At 36.8% G+C, this 16,358-nt stretch overlaps 1 protein-coding gene across 3 annotated transcripts; it reads left to right on the forward strand.

The window, feature by feature from the left end:
* The first annotated feature begins 1,464 nt into the window (after positions 1-1,464).
* LOC111592994 (innexin inx1) lies at positions 1,465-14,627 on the forward strand. 3 transcript variants are annotated; one of them, XM_023305499.2, is made up of 7 exons: positions 1,465-1,555; positions 1,877-2,255; positions 8,487-9,002; positions 11,088-11,195; positions 13,003-13,158; positions 13,230-13,582; positions 14,142-14,627. In XM_023305499.2, the coding sequence occupies exons 3-7, from the start codon at positions 8,754-8,756 to the stop codon at positions 14,362-14,364; spliced, it is 1,089 nt and encodes a 362-aa protein (XP_023161267.1). In that variant the 5' UTR covers positions 1,465-1,555; positions 1,877-2,255; positions 8,487-8,753; the 3' UTR covers positions 14,365-14,627. The 3 variants fall into 3 exon arrangements, with proteins under 3 accessions (XP_023161267.1, XP_023161266.1, XP_023161265.1); XM_023305498.2 differs by lacking the exon at positions 1,465-1,555 and adding an exon at positions 1,574-1,791; XM_023305497.2 differs by lacking the exon at positions 1,465-1,555 and having other exon boundaries at positions 1,575-2,255; positions 8,487-8,580; positions 8,651-9,002.
* Positions 14,628-16,358: the final 1,731 nt, after the last annotated feature.

Raw genomic sequence — 16,358 nt, forward strand, 5'->3', positions numbered from 1 at the left:
TACCCCAACCTAACTGTAATCGGAGAGCAGCCATATTGATTGACTGACTGATGAACCGAGCTGATGACTGATGAAAGCTGAGCCATTAACATCGACCGCGCCGTTGCCAAAGCGGGTCATTTTTAGTACGAATGATATGCTAGATCACGTACCCAAACATTGAACAACAACTAGCTCCAATTACAGTGTTCATAAGCGACATAGTAAATACTAGATGTATGGGGACAAATACAGATATAAAAATAACTGTTTAGCAAATTGAATGAGACTGTTTGGCAACACTGTTGTGTTGTTTTTACGTCCCATATGATAAAGTGTTGGAAATGCGTTAACTATTCTGGAAACCATAAAAAGTTTAATTAGTGCTAGAGAAGTATGAAGAAAATATTTATATATTTTTGTATAATTGCCTGATCTACACAATATTTAAAATATGAAATAAAAATTGTGTATATTTATATTTTTGTATATTTATTAAATTTAATTTTTTATTTTTAACCTTTGAATTACGTAGCCTTTATTTTATCAAATAGAAAAAAAAATAAATACTCAATCTTATAGTATTTATAGAGTATAGCAAAGCCGACTTGCTTCAAGCTAAAGTCTCCTCCTTCCTCCTCGTCTCTTTGACTCTTTTAATAAAAAAAAAGCTGGCGAAAAAAATTAAATTCAACACCATTTAAATTACCAGTTTTTCTTCTTACCGCATTTTTATAACAAACCAAAAAAGTTAAAATAAAAAAGTGGTAAGAAGAAGAAGAGAATACCTTACCTTTCAAAATGTGATTTTATATTGAAGACAGGAAAGCGAGAAAAAAGCCAAACGCAACAACAAAACAACAACGTGAAATTCGAAACATTAACAAAAAAACATACATGTACATATATATATATATATATATATATATATATATATATATATATATATATATATATATATATATATATATATATATATATATATATATATATATATATATATATATATATGTATGTATATAAAGAAGTCGAGCAATCAAGCAGAAGTAAGTAGAAGCAGCACTTTGTAACCAACGACGACAAAGCTGAGGTAAATGAGTGCAGCTCAAAACAAAGTTAAGCTCAAGAGAGCGTTAAATAATGCTCAAAAGTGCGTGTACACGAGCGTGTGTGTGTCTGTGAGTATGCTCCAATTTATTTCACTGAGTGCGCGCACAGTTTAATCAAAGCTTACAAGAAAACCCAAAATAACCATAGCTTTAACATAAGAGCGCATGATAGAGTGAGAGGCAGTGAGCGCATAACTCAACGAGAACAAATTGAACATCAGCTATACACATATACACACGCCGCCAAGACGCGCACGCATAGCGTACTTCAGTGCGAGAGTGTATGTGCGCAAGAGAGAGCGCGTAAAAGAGACTGTGAGCAATGAGCGGGAGTGGCTTGAAGCTGAGTTGAGTTGCGTTGCCGTACAGCCGTTGAGCAGTCCAGTTTTGAGCGCAACAGTGAACGTGGCGCGCGCGTGTGAGATTTTTTTGTAGCAGCCGCAGCAGCAGCAGCAGCAACGAAAACGGTACGAAACGAAACGACGATAAGCAAGCGGCGGCAGTCGACGGCGACAGCAGCGCACGCTGGTCTCTGCTCAAATACAGTCGAAAAAGCGAGCTCAAAACAATTTCATTTCAGTTTTTTAACTTCTGTTTTACGTTTGCCGCTGTTTCTGTTACTTCATTTCATTATTATTATTTTTTTTTTGTAACTTGTTTTTGGTTCTCTGTGCATACAATTGCAGTTGTACACTATACTCCTGTGAGCAAACGAACTGAACAAGAAACTGCAGTTAGAACGCGCGTTTATTTGGTTTTTTTTTTTTCATTTTGATTTTGGATTTCAGTTGCGCGTATTCGGCTGCAGCAACTGCAACGCAACGACGCGACGCGCGCGTTTTACGCACAGCTGCAACAGCAACAACAACAACGTGTATAGAAAATAAAATAATATTCAAGAATAAAACAGAGTGCAGCAGCCCTTCAACGGAAACAACAACAAAAAACCTTACAGAAGAACCTGTTCTGCTGCTGCTTTGTCGTATGTGTATGTGTGGCGAGCGCCGCTGTTTATGCAAATTCACTACAACAAGAACGACAACACTCGCACAGCTGGCAGCTGACTGCAGCACAGCAACAACAACAACCACACACAATGAAAGTTCAGTCGAACAGCAACAGCAAACAGTGAAAGAGACCAACGCAAGGGACTTCGAATTTTTTCGCGTAAGTCACAATTCTGCCTCTTTCCATTAACAATCTATTTATGTGTACGTGTGTGTCTCTGTGTCAGAGAGACAAAGAGAATGAGAGAGAGAGCGGCCCAGTGCGCTCTAGGGTTAAGCTCAAGCTCAAGATTAACAGTTCTAATTACTAGTAGTCTAAGCTGCTCTTATGTAAAACATTTAACCGTACCAATTGGGTTCACTGCAGCGTAGACTGCGCTTTAACAATTAACGCTAACGCGTCGAGCTTTAATTGTGCTCGATTTTATTTATGCTTATTGATTTCAAAATGAAAATTAATAAAATATTTTCTTATGAACTTATTTTTAAATTTGATTTAACTAATATAATTTTTTTCAATTCAAATAATTTGTATTAATTTAAAGTTAATTTTTTTTTTAATCATCAGAAATGTAGCCAAACATAACATGACTTTGACTAGAATTTTTGTATAATTTATTTACTTTTTTTACATTTGCAAGAAAAATGTGGATTGAATTATTTTTTTTTCTTAATTTCATAGGCTTTTTTTGTCGCCCCGTTAATTAATCTTAATTATTTCTTCACTTAGCTTGCATTTCTATCTCAATTAGTCTACCCTTTGGCATATCTCTCTTTGTTTTCTTTAAGTTTTCTTTCCACAGCTCTTTTGTTTTCTTTTCTTAAAGAAAATGTTCAGCTGCAGCTTCCTTTTTTTTAATTTTTTTTGTTTTATGCTTCTCTCACGCTTTAAATGCCATGAAAAGATCTCGGCTTGTCTTTATATACACTTGTTTCTATCTCTCTCTATCTCTCGACCTCTCTCATTCGCTTGCTCTGACAATGGGTTTCATCTTCTTAGCATCTGCATTGGCTTTAGCCCAAAGATGTTTCTCATTAGTGTCGCCTTCCACTTGTCAGATGCCTCGCCTCTTCCGCCCCCTTCTCTAGCTCTATTCGCCCGTTCCCCTTGCCGTCCATGCGACGGAAATGGTCAATTGAAGCCGCACAGAGGCAACTCATTGTTTCGATGCGGCGTCCACAGTTCGAATTGTCCCGCTCGCTGAGCAGCTCCCTACTAGTGTTGGTTTTTTACTGTCTGCGGTTTTTACGAACCAAGAACCTAATAAAACATGTGAGAAAGGGTAGCTGATGGCAAAGGGGAGGGGGGAGGGTTAGGCAGTTTATGAAGTACCTGGAAAAACTATAATATATTAAACCCAGCTCAAGCTCAGGTTATTTTTATTAAAGATCTTGAGATTTCATCAGTGTTTTTTTGTCTCTACTGAAAAGACAAATCAAATTACTTTATGAGCCTAGCTATAGAACAAGAAAAATAAGTTAAGCTCTTAATTTAGTAATGAACACACATTCAGTATTCGGTATTCGGTATCAATAAAACTTAACTTCAATAAATATGTAATAAACACCAAACAAAAAGCTTAACTTAAATATTTACAAACAAATCAAATTCTCAAACAATTTTAAAATGTAAGCAAAGAAAGCTTTGCTACTATTTTATTGATGTTACAGAAATATAAAGTTCGTATTCGATCATTAGCTTGATGCTTTGGAAAAGGCTTAATGAGCAGCTGCGCTGGATAGTTTAAATGAAGTGTAGGAGAGAGTTTTTTAGCTAAAGCTCATTAAAGTTTTAAATGTACTTAGCATAATAAAAAAACTTGTGTATGAAATATTTATTAGGTAGAAATGTTAGCTGATCAAAGCTTTATATAAGTAAAGCTTTACGTAAATCTTGCTTAGGTAGTAAATCTTGATTAGGTAGTAAAGTAATGTAAAGTTTTATTAAAGCGCATTAAAGCTTAGTATAATTTAAAACGCTTAGCTTTGACGAAAGCTTAGAATTAGTCTGCTGAGATGCTCATCAAAACATTGAGAACATCAAAAAGCTTTATAAAAGCACTTCTTGGCACATAGGAACAAAGTTCAAGGCAAATTATGAAACATTACTAAGCATATAGCCAAACACTTCGAGCAACTCTCGTTATTTTCCAATTGAAGTTGATGCCATCTGCCAGTTGCAGAGTCATCGAAGGTAGCCAAACAAAGCCACAGGAAAACAGAGAGAAAGAGAGGGAAAGGGAGAGACCGCAACAAAGTGATGCATAGAGCGAGCAAAAAGATGTAGATGCAGGTAGAGAGAGGGCCAGAGAGGGGAGAGGTAAGCACTTCCGCTTGGCCAGCTGCTTACCAACAACAACAAAACAACAAGCCAACAAGCCAACAAAACAATGCAATTAAAGCCAAATGAATTTGTTTTCTAACTTGTGACATCACAAATGAAATGACTAACTGAAACGTCTGTTCAACTCCGACTTCGATTCGGACTCCGACAAAGTATTTATGTTAAGGTTAAACGTGTAAAGCTCTCAACATTCTAATTGCATGACAAACAAACTAACGAACAAACAGATACACAACATAACTAAAAGCGATGCAAATGCAATTAAAACTATTCTAACTGGAATTGGGCGACTAGCTAATGCCCTGTAAAGTCTGACTAAGCCATGGAAAGTAAGACTTGGCTTGACTTGAAGTCAATGCTAATCTCATTATCTCTTATTGTTAAGGCATCATCTACGATGCCTTGATGTATGTGCTATATGAATTTATCCCAGTACCAGTAACTCAGCGTCTTTGACATTATTGCTACCCATTTAATCAATATTAAATGGTAATTATTAGCATTAACTTATTCATTTGCGCTTTTATTAGCATTAGCATTGGCATTGTCATTGTCATTAGTGCATTTATTAGCATAGCACATTAGTATTAGCATCATTATTACCAAGCTTATGTACGCAACATTAATTACAATGATTATTAATGCAATCATTAGCATTAGCATTTGCATCATTATTTTCAAGCTCATAATCATTAAAGTTAACATTATGCAAAGCTAATGCATTAGCATTTGTATTGTATTTATCATTAACATTAACATTAGCATTCTCATTGTCCTTATCATTAGCATTGTTATTGTCATTAGCATTACCATTAGAATTATCACTATCTTTAGCATTAGCATTTTCATTATCATTAGCATTACTATTGTCATTGTTATTAGCATTCTTATTGTCATTAGCATTATCATTATCATCAGCATAGCTCATAAGCATCATTGTTAATCCTTCTTTTTAAATGAATAGTCATTATCATTATCCTTAGCATTACTATGATCCTAGTTCATTAGCATTAGCATTTACATTATCATTATTATCATATACTTGCTGCTGTTGCATAACGCCTGTCGCTGTCTAGCATACCCCATGCTAGTAATTCCCCTCATTACATCAAATTCAAAAACAAAAATTGTTTTTATTATTTCGAAATTCTGTTTAAGGCACGTAAAGTGCATTTAATACTGCGCCGACGACCTTTGCAATGCGACACCTGCGCTCGGTTCAACTAACAGCTGCCACGCCAATCTCACACCTTCCTCCCCTCTGCCACGCCTCTGCGCCCGCCGCTTTTTGGTACGCTGTAAGTGTGCATAGAAATTGCAATTTGTCGCACATAACTTTTGCCTCGCTTTCCATGGCCTTGGCAATGAAATAGAAGCGCCCCACTTGCTGCATGGCAGCAGGAGGCGAAGGAGGGCGAGTGGGTGGGATCATAGCAGGGGGCGGCTGTGTGTGTGCGTGCGTGTGTGTGTGTGGCGGTCATTGTTGCGGCTGCCTGTTGCGGTTAATTGTTGCAGTTGCATTTGCCTTGCCCGTAGCCAGCGAAGCGTGCGGAATAAACAGGAAAACAGGGGCCATACAAAGGGGAAGACTGAGCGGAATATTTATAGATGCATGTGTGTGTGTGTGTGTGTGACGGAACCAGCAGGGTGTCAATAGAATAGTTAGTCATAAAATGAACGATCATATAGAGATACCCAACAGGTGGGCAGGGGAATCAGTTACAGCAGGGTGAGGAGCGCCAGAGGAAAGTCGCAGAACTGTAAGAGGGAGCTACAAATAGCTACCCTTAAAAGTAGATTCACATGATTCATAGATGTGAAAACAAATGGCAACATCATTCCGTGTTGTCTTCAGCAGCCAGAAAATCTAATTAAATCAAAGTTTATAAACATTTTTCATTTGGGGCAAAGTCTTATCAGCTACAACAGAAGTGGAAGCCAACAAGCAGAATGAACTGGAAGATTGCTGGAGCCAAAATCAGTTTTTCTTAGACTTCTCCATATGCTTTCAGCGCTCTCTCTTATTCTCTCTCTTTATTTTTCTCTTGCTATCTCTCTTTTATATCACACTCTTTCTCTGTAGTACATTCTGTGCCTCTCAAATATCTCTCTATCTATTTCTATCTCTAGCTCTAGCTCTATATCTATATATCTCTCTCTCTATCTATCTATCGCTGTTAGCTTAGCCCTCTCCCCCTTTCACTCTGTCTCTCATTTCACACATTCCCTCTCTCTCTCTCTCTCTCTCTCTCTCTCTCTCTCTCTCTCTCTCTCTTAAACGAGCAATTTTTCACTTCTGCTGTGTGCGATCCCATTTAAATTAACACCCAGAATGAAGAATGAATCAAATAATTGAATTAGTTTAGGTAAACTGATCTAAATTAAGTCGTACTTTAAGGTGGCTCAGCGTCGACAATTGCAGAGTTTTTTTTTTATGTTAAGTTGTGGATAAATAAATCACCTTTATTTATAGTTTTATTATATATTTGAATGAATCGAATGTAGCCCAGAGCATTCAGAACGCAATTGCTTTGAGCAATCGATTGCTACTTGAATACGAAGACTTAAGTGGAAGATCGGGTCAAGCGTATAAAGATCGAGTCGAGTGCATTCAACTCTCAATTGCAGAAAGGGAGAGGGAGTGAGGGGGGGACAGGGTGACTTGGAACAAGTGGAACAAATGGCAATTGGATATATTTAAATGATGGGACGCATCAATTTCTCTCAGTGCAGCGCATTTGCCTTTAATTGAAATTGAAGCTGTCTGCAGATTCTATTAGTTGATTTACGTTCTTGCTCAATCACACAATAGCACACACACACACACACGCTGTCACGCCCCCCGCCCCTCCCCTGTTTTTTTTTTTTTTTTCAAATAGTTTACGATGCTTGAAGTCAAGTCGCGTGTTTGTCTTCAGATAGCGTGAGGCAAACAAAAAATTTACATTTTTCGGCCGACTTCAATCAGAGGTTTTCCAATCAAACTAAATGTACCGATCCCCAAAGATACTAGTGTAGCACGTAGTATATATATATATATATATATACATAGATATAGTTATAGATAGACGGCGCAGGTTGTAGATACGCTCCTCGTGTTATTTAAACGACCTTCACACACAGCAAACGGGGTCTGTGTGGGCGAGGCTAGAAGTAGATGAAGGAAAGCTTAACTTTCGTGCGGATTCTGAGATAGATATATATATACTTATATGTACAAATCATAGTCTATTATAATATAGTTAAAAAATCATATTCTAAATATATATACATATTATATATCATAAAAGAGAGAGAAAGAGAGACAGATAGATCTTTTGTGAATTGAATTTTAAAACTCCTCTTCATGTGGAATCTTCTTTTTACTCATTATTCAGAGAGGAAGGATAGCTTCACTTCATAAGATTTTTGAGATATATGATTATAGCATTATGTATAAAAATAGAGTTACAAAATAAATAAACAAGAGAGAAAGAGATAGAGAGTGAGAGAAAGATCTTCTGTAATTCATCGTTGACTTGAACTGCTTCATCTAGAATCTTATTTTTCTTTCTATTCAGATTCTCTCTATGAATCTCTAATGAATCTTTTATAGATGATCTCTTAAATATCACCTATATCATTTAGATCATCCAGGCATATAGAGTTCCTTAAATTTAATTTGTGAAGTAGTGAAACCATAGCTGCTTTACTTAGTTCCTTTATCATCATCATAACATATCCTATATCATATCATATTATTTATAGCATATTAGAGTCTATGACTTACAGTTCTTTAGACGCTACTAAGTCAAGTTCAAATAAATTTAAGTTCTTAATCTGCAATAAAAAAGATACGAAACTTAATTCCTAAACACCTTTAGATATACGCTTAAAATATAATTCCATTATTCATATACCTGAGATATATTACATATAGAGTTTTTTCATTTCTTCATAGATATTCGTTTAACAGTTATCATGCTTTCTGTTTCTCTCGCAACTTGCCTCGTTATAAGTTTGTGTTTCTTCTGCTTTTTGACATCTCTCCAATTTGTCTATTTACAGTTTGATACACTGATATGCATCGTTTGTGCTGTCTGATTAAGGGAAACAACATCAACAACAACAATAAACGAAAGACGAAGAAACAATTCGAGCCGTAAATTTAACGCAATTCGTTATCAACACGCCATTTTCCAACACTGTTATTTTTTGAATACTCGCTTCAGCTGAAGCTCTGTTCCTCTACAACTACCCAACTCTACAACTCTACAACTCTACAACTCTACACTCTACACTGCAATAGACTCAGCAATTTGATACTGTGCCAAAATGTATAAGCTGTTGGGTAGCTTGAAGAGCTACCTCAAATGGCAGGACATCCAGACGGATAATGCAGTCTTTCGTCTCCACAACTCCTTCACAACGGTACTTTTGCTCACCTGCAGCCTGATCATCACGGCCACCCAATATGTCGGCCAACCAATCAGCTGCATCGTCAATGGCATACCGCCACATGTGGTCAACACCTTTTGCTGGATCCATAGTACGTTCACCATGCCGGATGCGTTCAATCGACAGGTGAGAAGTCTACACAACTCTACATTAAACTTAACAGCATGTATAGTAGCAGACAATTGCGTTAACTTAATTTTTTTTGCTATACTACAAAGCTTTTGCATAGTCTACAAATCACAAAAGTCTCCACTGTTGGTACTTTGCGGATCTAATTATATTTTTGGCAATATACTACTTAAAATCAAGTTTAAATTACAAATCAAAAATATCTACACAAGTCTCCACAAAGCATTTGATGTATGCATGGCTCTTAGAGTAAATAAATATTAGAATTTAGCATAGAACGGCTAACTTTATTCCCAACTAACTCTACAAAGTCTACAATAAAAAAATATTTTTGAACATAAGAAAACTAACATTAACTGTATCAAAAGTAAGTTTAATGAAATTTAGCAAAGTCTAACGTTATTGCGTGATTAAATTAACATTTGTACAAAGTCTACACTAGTCTCCAAAAATACTTTTAGCCCTGAATTGCATTAGAGATGACTTAATTGATTGCAGCAAATGTTCAAACATGCTTAAAGCATATTTTAAAAAAGTCTACACAAGTCTCCAAAAGTAATTTTATATATTTTCAAATGCATTTCAACCAAACAAACCTCAGCAAATCATGTAATGCCATGTTTACAAACTCTACACAAGTCTCCAAATATAGTAAGTCGCGCAATCATGCTGAAAGCGCAGCTTCCCAGAATTTGCTACCTTTTCTGCTTCATTGAAATCTTGTCTTATCTTGCCTCGCTTTATTGTTCCTTCTTTTTTGGTTTTGTACATCTTCTCCACATCCTTATGTAGGCCGATCACGTTCAGCGTTGTCTCATTTGTATGATGTGTGTAATACATGCTGTAGGCCCGTTTTTGGATGCCTCGCATAAATATGTGCATATTTATATGCTGCGGCTATAAAGCAATTATAAACGGGGCGTTGTCGCTGCGAAATTGCGCTTCGTGTGATCCAAAAAAAAAAAAAAAACAAAAACCAAAAAACGAAAATAAAAAACCGATTAACAACGACACAAAAATTGAATAGCCCTCGGCCAGCCTCTTGTTTATGCACATATCTCATGTTTCAACAGGGGCAATGTTTTGTGATTTCGTGGAACCATCAAAAACACAGACGAGCAACATGTCCTCGTCCTTTAGGCAGAGTACGTGAAAATGATCAAGCCGTTTGTCGATGAAGAAAGGAAAAAAATTAGAAGTGGCATCCGAGCGGAAATCATTAGAAAGCGTAGAGCTTCTGTGTCGAGACGATCTCTAAAGGAGACCTATATGCGAAATGCATTTTACCTACTCAGGCAAACACCTAACTGTTATATAGGGAACTGTTATACCACTTTATTTATATGATATATAAGCAATATCTTATGTATACCCCACACAATACTTGGCTTAATATTCTACTGTTATATGTTGTGCTTACAACTGTTATACTGCTTACTGTTATACTAGGTAGGGCGAATAGACAGAATTGTACAATTTGTGTATAAACTTTGTTAGAATATATTTAAGGTACTTTACTTACTAGATCATTGCAACATAGTATAACAGTTAAACAATATAACAGTTTCTAAACAACATAATCGAGCTTTATTGCAAAAGGAAACCAGTACATCACTTGTGAATCATAAATAAGCGAGCCCATTATAACAATCACACAATATAACAGTTATCAGTATAACAACTGTGAAAAAATGCAAGCGAGCTTAACGATTTATATATCACAATTATCACGCATACTCTATTGTGAAAAGCCCTAAGCTCAAGTATTTATGGCTCACAACTGTTATACTGAATACTGTTATATTGTGTGCTTGACTGTGGTCACCAATTAAAACATTTAAATACATTTAATACCAGTTGTAAACTTTAATATGAGCTGTATAACACATAACCCCACTGCTGCCAAGACTGTTATACTGATTTCTGATTTCTGTTATATGGTTTTGATTTTTAACTATATTCACATTATATATGTGAAATGTATGCCACTTTAACATTTTCTACTATTGTTGTATACTGTTATACTACTTATAATACTGTTATACTACTTATACTTATACTTCTGTGTATGCTCGCTTTCAGGTCGGGCGTGAGGTGGCACATCCTGGCGTTGCCAACGACTTCAATGACAAGGATGCCCGGAAATACTATACCTACTACCAATGGGTGTGCTTTGTGCTCTTCTTTCAGGTAAGCACGACAGCTATTCAGTAACTCTGCCGCACCACTTGGTATGCCCGAACAATCGTAAGCTGTTTCCCCACCCCCCACTTTGCCCTGTATAATAGGGTATTTGAAAGGAGAGATATCTCACGTTTATGTTTGACGTTTTGGTCTTTTTTTTTGCTCGTGGTCTCAATTGCTACGCAGATGCCAACGCACACACGCACACACACACACACGCACAACAAGCTCTACTTCAATGAAGCTTAATTGAATGCGTGCTTTGGCTTTTGGTCTATGCAGAGGGGGAGGCTGTGGAGGTGTGTGCGTGTGAGAGAGAGAATAAGAGAGAGAGAGAGAGAGCCAGAACGAGCTGCGGCTAATGCCTAACCGTTGACTACTTTTGAAGGGGGGAACGCACAGTTCATTGTATTGCCAAGCACGCGCAATCAAGCATGATTGCGCGCCTGTTGCGCAACACGCAAACACAATCAACAACAACAACAACATTAGTTGCTAAACACCAAAGTCAGCAACAAACACTTGCGAAATGCCAGATACTGGATTCCAATGGATTAGTGACTTGCTAAATTCCAACAAGAAGCAGAACAACAACAACAACAACAACAACACTGGGAAACGCGCCTTAAAAACTAGATTCAGATTTTTCTCTCTCTTCAAAATCAAAAGCTCTTGGCTAATATTTGCGTGTAGTGTATTACCAGTCATTCTCAAGTACAGTTTAAACAGGCTAAAGCGCACAACGGCAGAGCTTTTGAATTAAGCTTAAAGCTCTACAGTGCATATACAGTCTGAGCTGAATACAAATGTCTATTGTATAAGACTAACTAGTCGTATACAGTAAACAGTGCCTACAATGAACAATGATGATTATATATAATTATGTTCTATATATAAGGCATACAGAGCTTTTAGACAAAGCTTAAAGCTCTTTACTTCATGTACGGTAACACTAAAGCTTAAGACAAACGAGTTATGCGACTTATTAACAGTGAAAACTGCCTACAACGCAAAGTTGCAGACTTTTTGAATTGTGCTTAAAGCTCTTCACTGCAAACACAGGCTTATACAGTCTTAGCTGCATACAAATGTCTATTGTATAAGAGTAACTAGTCGTATACAGTAAAAACAGCCTACAATGGACAGGCTGCAAAATGAATCTAGATTGAGCTTAAAGCTCTTGAGTACAGCTTTTCCCAATCGAGTCTTATACAGTTTAAGTGCACACAATGCTGACTCGAGCACAGTATAAACTGGCTAAAACTGACTAGAAAATGTTGGCTGTAAGCTGCAAAAGCTTTTGCTGAAAGCTCCTCTAACTATGAACTTTGGAATAGATGTTATACTACTTATATTTCAGTAAAACGTTTCCTATACATACATCTGAATAGTATAGTAAATGCTGCCTATAACGAATGTCTACTTTACTCATAAAAGCTTTGAGCACAAGCTTAAAGCTTGCAGTTATAGCTTATTTCTATATAAGCCAGCCTAATACAGCGAAATCTGCCTGAAATAAAAACTCAAATGCCTTGAATATAAGAGCGCTCGTGTACAGTAAACCTTGCCTAAGAGCTACTCGCTATATAACCTAAGTCAAATAAAAAATCCAGAATAAAAATAGTCAATATAGATAAGATCTCTAGTGAAATGGATATATTTTTCAAATAGCCACAGATATCTCGAAAATGTCTTTAAAGTATCTTTTTATCTTTAAGAAAACTCTTATGCCCAAGTATCATTAATTAGTGTTAATATTTTGTATTGAAATTGCGATTTTAACAATTATTTGCCTGCTTTCCCCATTCCATAGGCCATGGCCTGCTATACGCCGAAGTTTTTGTGGAACAAATTCGAGGGCGGACTGATGCGAATGATTGTCATGGGTCTGAACATCACGATCTGCACGAGCGAGGAGAAGGAGGCCAAGCGCGATGCCCTGCTCGACTATCTCATCAAGCACGTGAAGGTGAGCGCGATTCATCGAAAGCCCCAGCGATATCTAAAAATAATATCGATTGTCCATTTTGTATATTGCAGCGCCATAAACTGTACGCCATGCGCTATTGGGCCTGCGAGGTGCTCTGCTTTGTCAATATTGTGCTCCAGATGTATTTGATGAATCGCTTCTTTGACGGCGAGTTCATATCGTATGGCACGAACATCATGGGACTGTCGGATGTACCGCAGGAGCAGCGCATGGATCCCATGGTGTACGTCTTTCCGCGCGTCACCAAATGCATTTTCCACAAATATGGTGCCGGCGGCTCACTGCAGACGCACGATTCCCTCTGCATATTGCCGCTGAATATTGTCAACGAGAAGACCTATGTGTTCATTTGGTTCTGGTATTGGATACTGCTCATACTGCTCGTCGGCCTGATGATATTCCGGTACATACATATAGATAGATATATAACTAAGATTCTTGCTTAGCTTCATGTTAGCTTAACTGCAGCTATAGACTGTTATACATTGTTCTGGTTATGTTAACTAGACATATAGCGGCATAGTAGGTTAAGTTAATGTTAGCTTAACAGTCTGTTATAGGTAGTTCCAGTTGCTGTTAAAGTTCATGTTAGTTAAAAGGGCAGCAATTTTCTAGTTGCTCTTCGTGCTCATGTAATTTAGACAAACGACAAAACTTAATTTTAGCCACATTTTCGATTTAGTTCTTGTTCTAAGCTAAGTTATGTTAGGCTAGATAACTCAAAGCTCTGTTACGTGCTGTTAACACGTTTCACATATTCTCTGTCGCCTTGTCAGGCAACGCTGTTAAGCTGGGTTTTGTTTCATATGGCACTGTTAAGCACTTGCTTTTAGCTAACAGTGCGCTGTTACACAAGTTAACATTCAAGTTAAACTGTCTGTTAAATGTCAACATTTTTAGTCTTTTCTTTGCATATTTGAATCTTGATCTTGATCTATAAAATATATTCTATATATTTACAGTGCCTGCATCATCTTCATGCCCAAGTTCCGGCCGCGCCTGTTGAATGCGCGCAATCGTATGATTCCCATGGAGACCTGTCGCACGCTCTCGCACCGCTTGGACATTGGCGATTGGTGGCTTATATATATGCTTGGTCGCAATCTGGATCCGGTCATATATAAAGAGGTGATGGGCGAGTTTGCCAAGCAGGTGGAGCCAGCGAAAAACGAACGCAACAAGTAAACCAGCTAGCGAGATAGAGCGAGACAGAGACAGAGACAGAGAGAGAAAGAGAGAAACTCTCTGGATGATTAAATTCATAATTATTATTATTTAGCACAAATCAAGACAACTAGTTGAAGAAAAAAAGCAAGAAAAAGACAATCTATTCAAATCCATTTCCACCCACTCAACAAGAAAAAGAAGAAGAAGAAAGAAACTCTTAATCAATGATCACAACTCAAATTTAAAAAACTGTTCAAATATTTGAGCATGAAAAATATTTCAACAGTTATTTCTTCTTTCTTTTAACAATTTTCAGCTTGAAAAAAAATATATTTTTTTTATTACTTTTAAACTTAATTTAATATTTAGCGTGTAAATTACGAACAGAAACAAGAGTTACGGCCCAAGAAATTCTAAAGAACTCTATATAGATATATATAGATATATTTAGAGATTTATATATATAATATATATATATATATATATATATTTGATTCTTATGAAATTAAGCGCAACTTGCAACTGCCAAGCAAAAATCAGCAGCTACAACAACAATAGCAACGCTCTTATAATACGATGAAGAAAAAACATAATTATTGCTTTTGAGTCTTTCACCGATCATAATACTATATATAATTGATAAATCAAGAAATATCGAAGCGTTTCGCTGGCAACCTTTAAATGTTAAGTTTTTTGTATAGTTTTAGGCAAAGATTGCAAGATTTTTTATAAAACTAAAGCAAATATATATATACGTATATATATATATTTATATAAAACATATTAAATAAACTACATAACTGGCGAAAATCAAGTTGTTTTCTTAAAATTTTAAGTCAAAACAGAATTTCGAAAAGTTGGGTTAGAATTTTTGTGCAATTTCAATTTAACTGGTTTCTACTGTATTAAAATAAAATAATTTTAAAAAAAGTCATCGAGAAAACAGTCAATATGCCGCTTCTGATGCGCAAGTACTTATTTACAAAATACCAATTTCATTCAAATATCAATTTGCAAATAAACGTTGAGCAGCTTTTCGTTCAATTTGTGTAGTGCTCACCCAACGAAATGTCGTTAAGTGAGTAACGTAAGCGAGCATTAGCGCGTGCAGCGCCAAATGCTCAATGTTAGTCCCAACATGAGTAACGCGAACGCATGAATGCGCAACGTAAAGCCAAACTGCGTAAGGCATTAAACTAATGCAGTAAATTGTTGCAAAACTCAATTAAAATAAAACCAAAACGAAATAGAATAAGTGATAAAAATGTGATGTCAAGTGTAAGTGTGAATGCTTCTACCGAAGCGTATAAATATAAAAAATAAGATAAAACAAATGCGAAATAATGTTTTGTCAAAGTCGCGCGTGCGGGTGGATGTGTGTGTGGTAGCGTGTGCGTGTGTGTGCGAAGCAGTTAAAAACGCAGCGAAAATCTGCTGCACAGAGCCAAAATAAACGCGCAAAAGCTATACGAAAAAATATAAACATAACACGATAGTGTGTGTGTGAGTGGGAGGAGGAGGGACGGTGCCATTATAGTTATTGGCCATGCATACATATATATGTAAACACAGACCACCGCAATTTTGGTTTCTCTTTTGTTTTTATACTGTGTTAATTTGAGCCCTTGCGTGAGAGTGTGCATGTGGGTGTGTGTGCATGGAATTTAGCGACGCCTGCTGGCACAAAATTCAACCCCCAATGCCCCTACTTCTAGTTAACGGGCGCAGTAACAACAACAACAATGGAAGCATCACACCACCAACACAAAACGCCAACCACCACCCCCTGACGACAACCACGCTGAGAATTGACTCTCGGTCGAACGAAGGTGATGTTATAGTTGTTGTTGTTGTTGTTGTTGGGGTGTTAAGCTAAAATAACAAGCAGCAGCACCGCCGTAATTCAAAAACTGTCGAAATAAAACGGCTCTGCGCTCCACTCTTGACTTTCCGTTCCTTCTCTCTCTCGTTCTCCATTTCTCAGCTCGTCACTCTGATGCGCATTATATTGC

The sequence above is a fragment of the Drosophila hydei genome, unplaced genomic scaffold (genome assembly GCF_003285905.1).
Source record: "Drosophila hydei strain 15085-1641.00,03,60 unplaced genomic scaffold, DhydRS2 tig00000090-arrow-arrow-pilon, whole genome shotgun sequence".
NCBI classification, from domain to species: domain Eukaryota; kingdom Metazoa; phylum Arthropoda; class Insecta; order Diptera; family Drosophilidae; genus Drosophila; species Drosophila hydei.

Coding starts and splice junctions, on each gene's coding strand:
- LOC111592994 (XM_023305499.2), top strand. CDS start 8,754: ATGTATAAGCTGTTGGGTAGCTTGAAGAGCTACCTCAAATGGCAGGAC. Junction 11,196..13,002: donor GCTTTGTGCTCTTCTTTCAG/GTAAGCACGACA, acceptor CCCATTCCATAG/GCCATGGCCTGCTATACGCC. Junction 13,583..14,141: donor GTCGGCCTGATGATATTCCG/GTACATACATAT, acceptor ATATATTTACAG/TGCCTGCATCATCTTCATGC.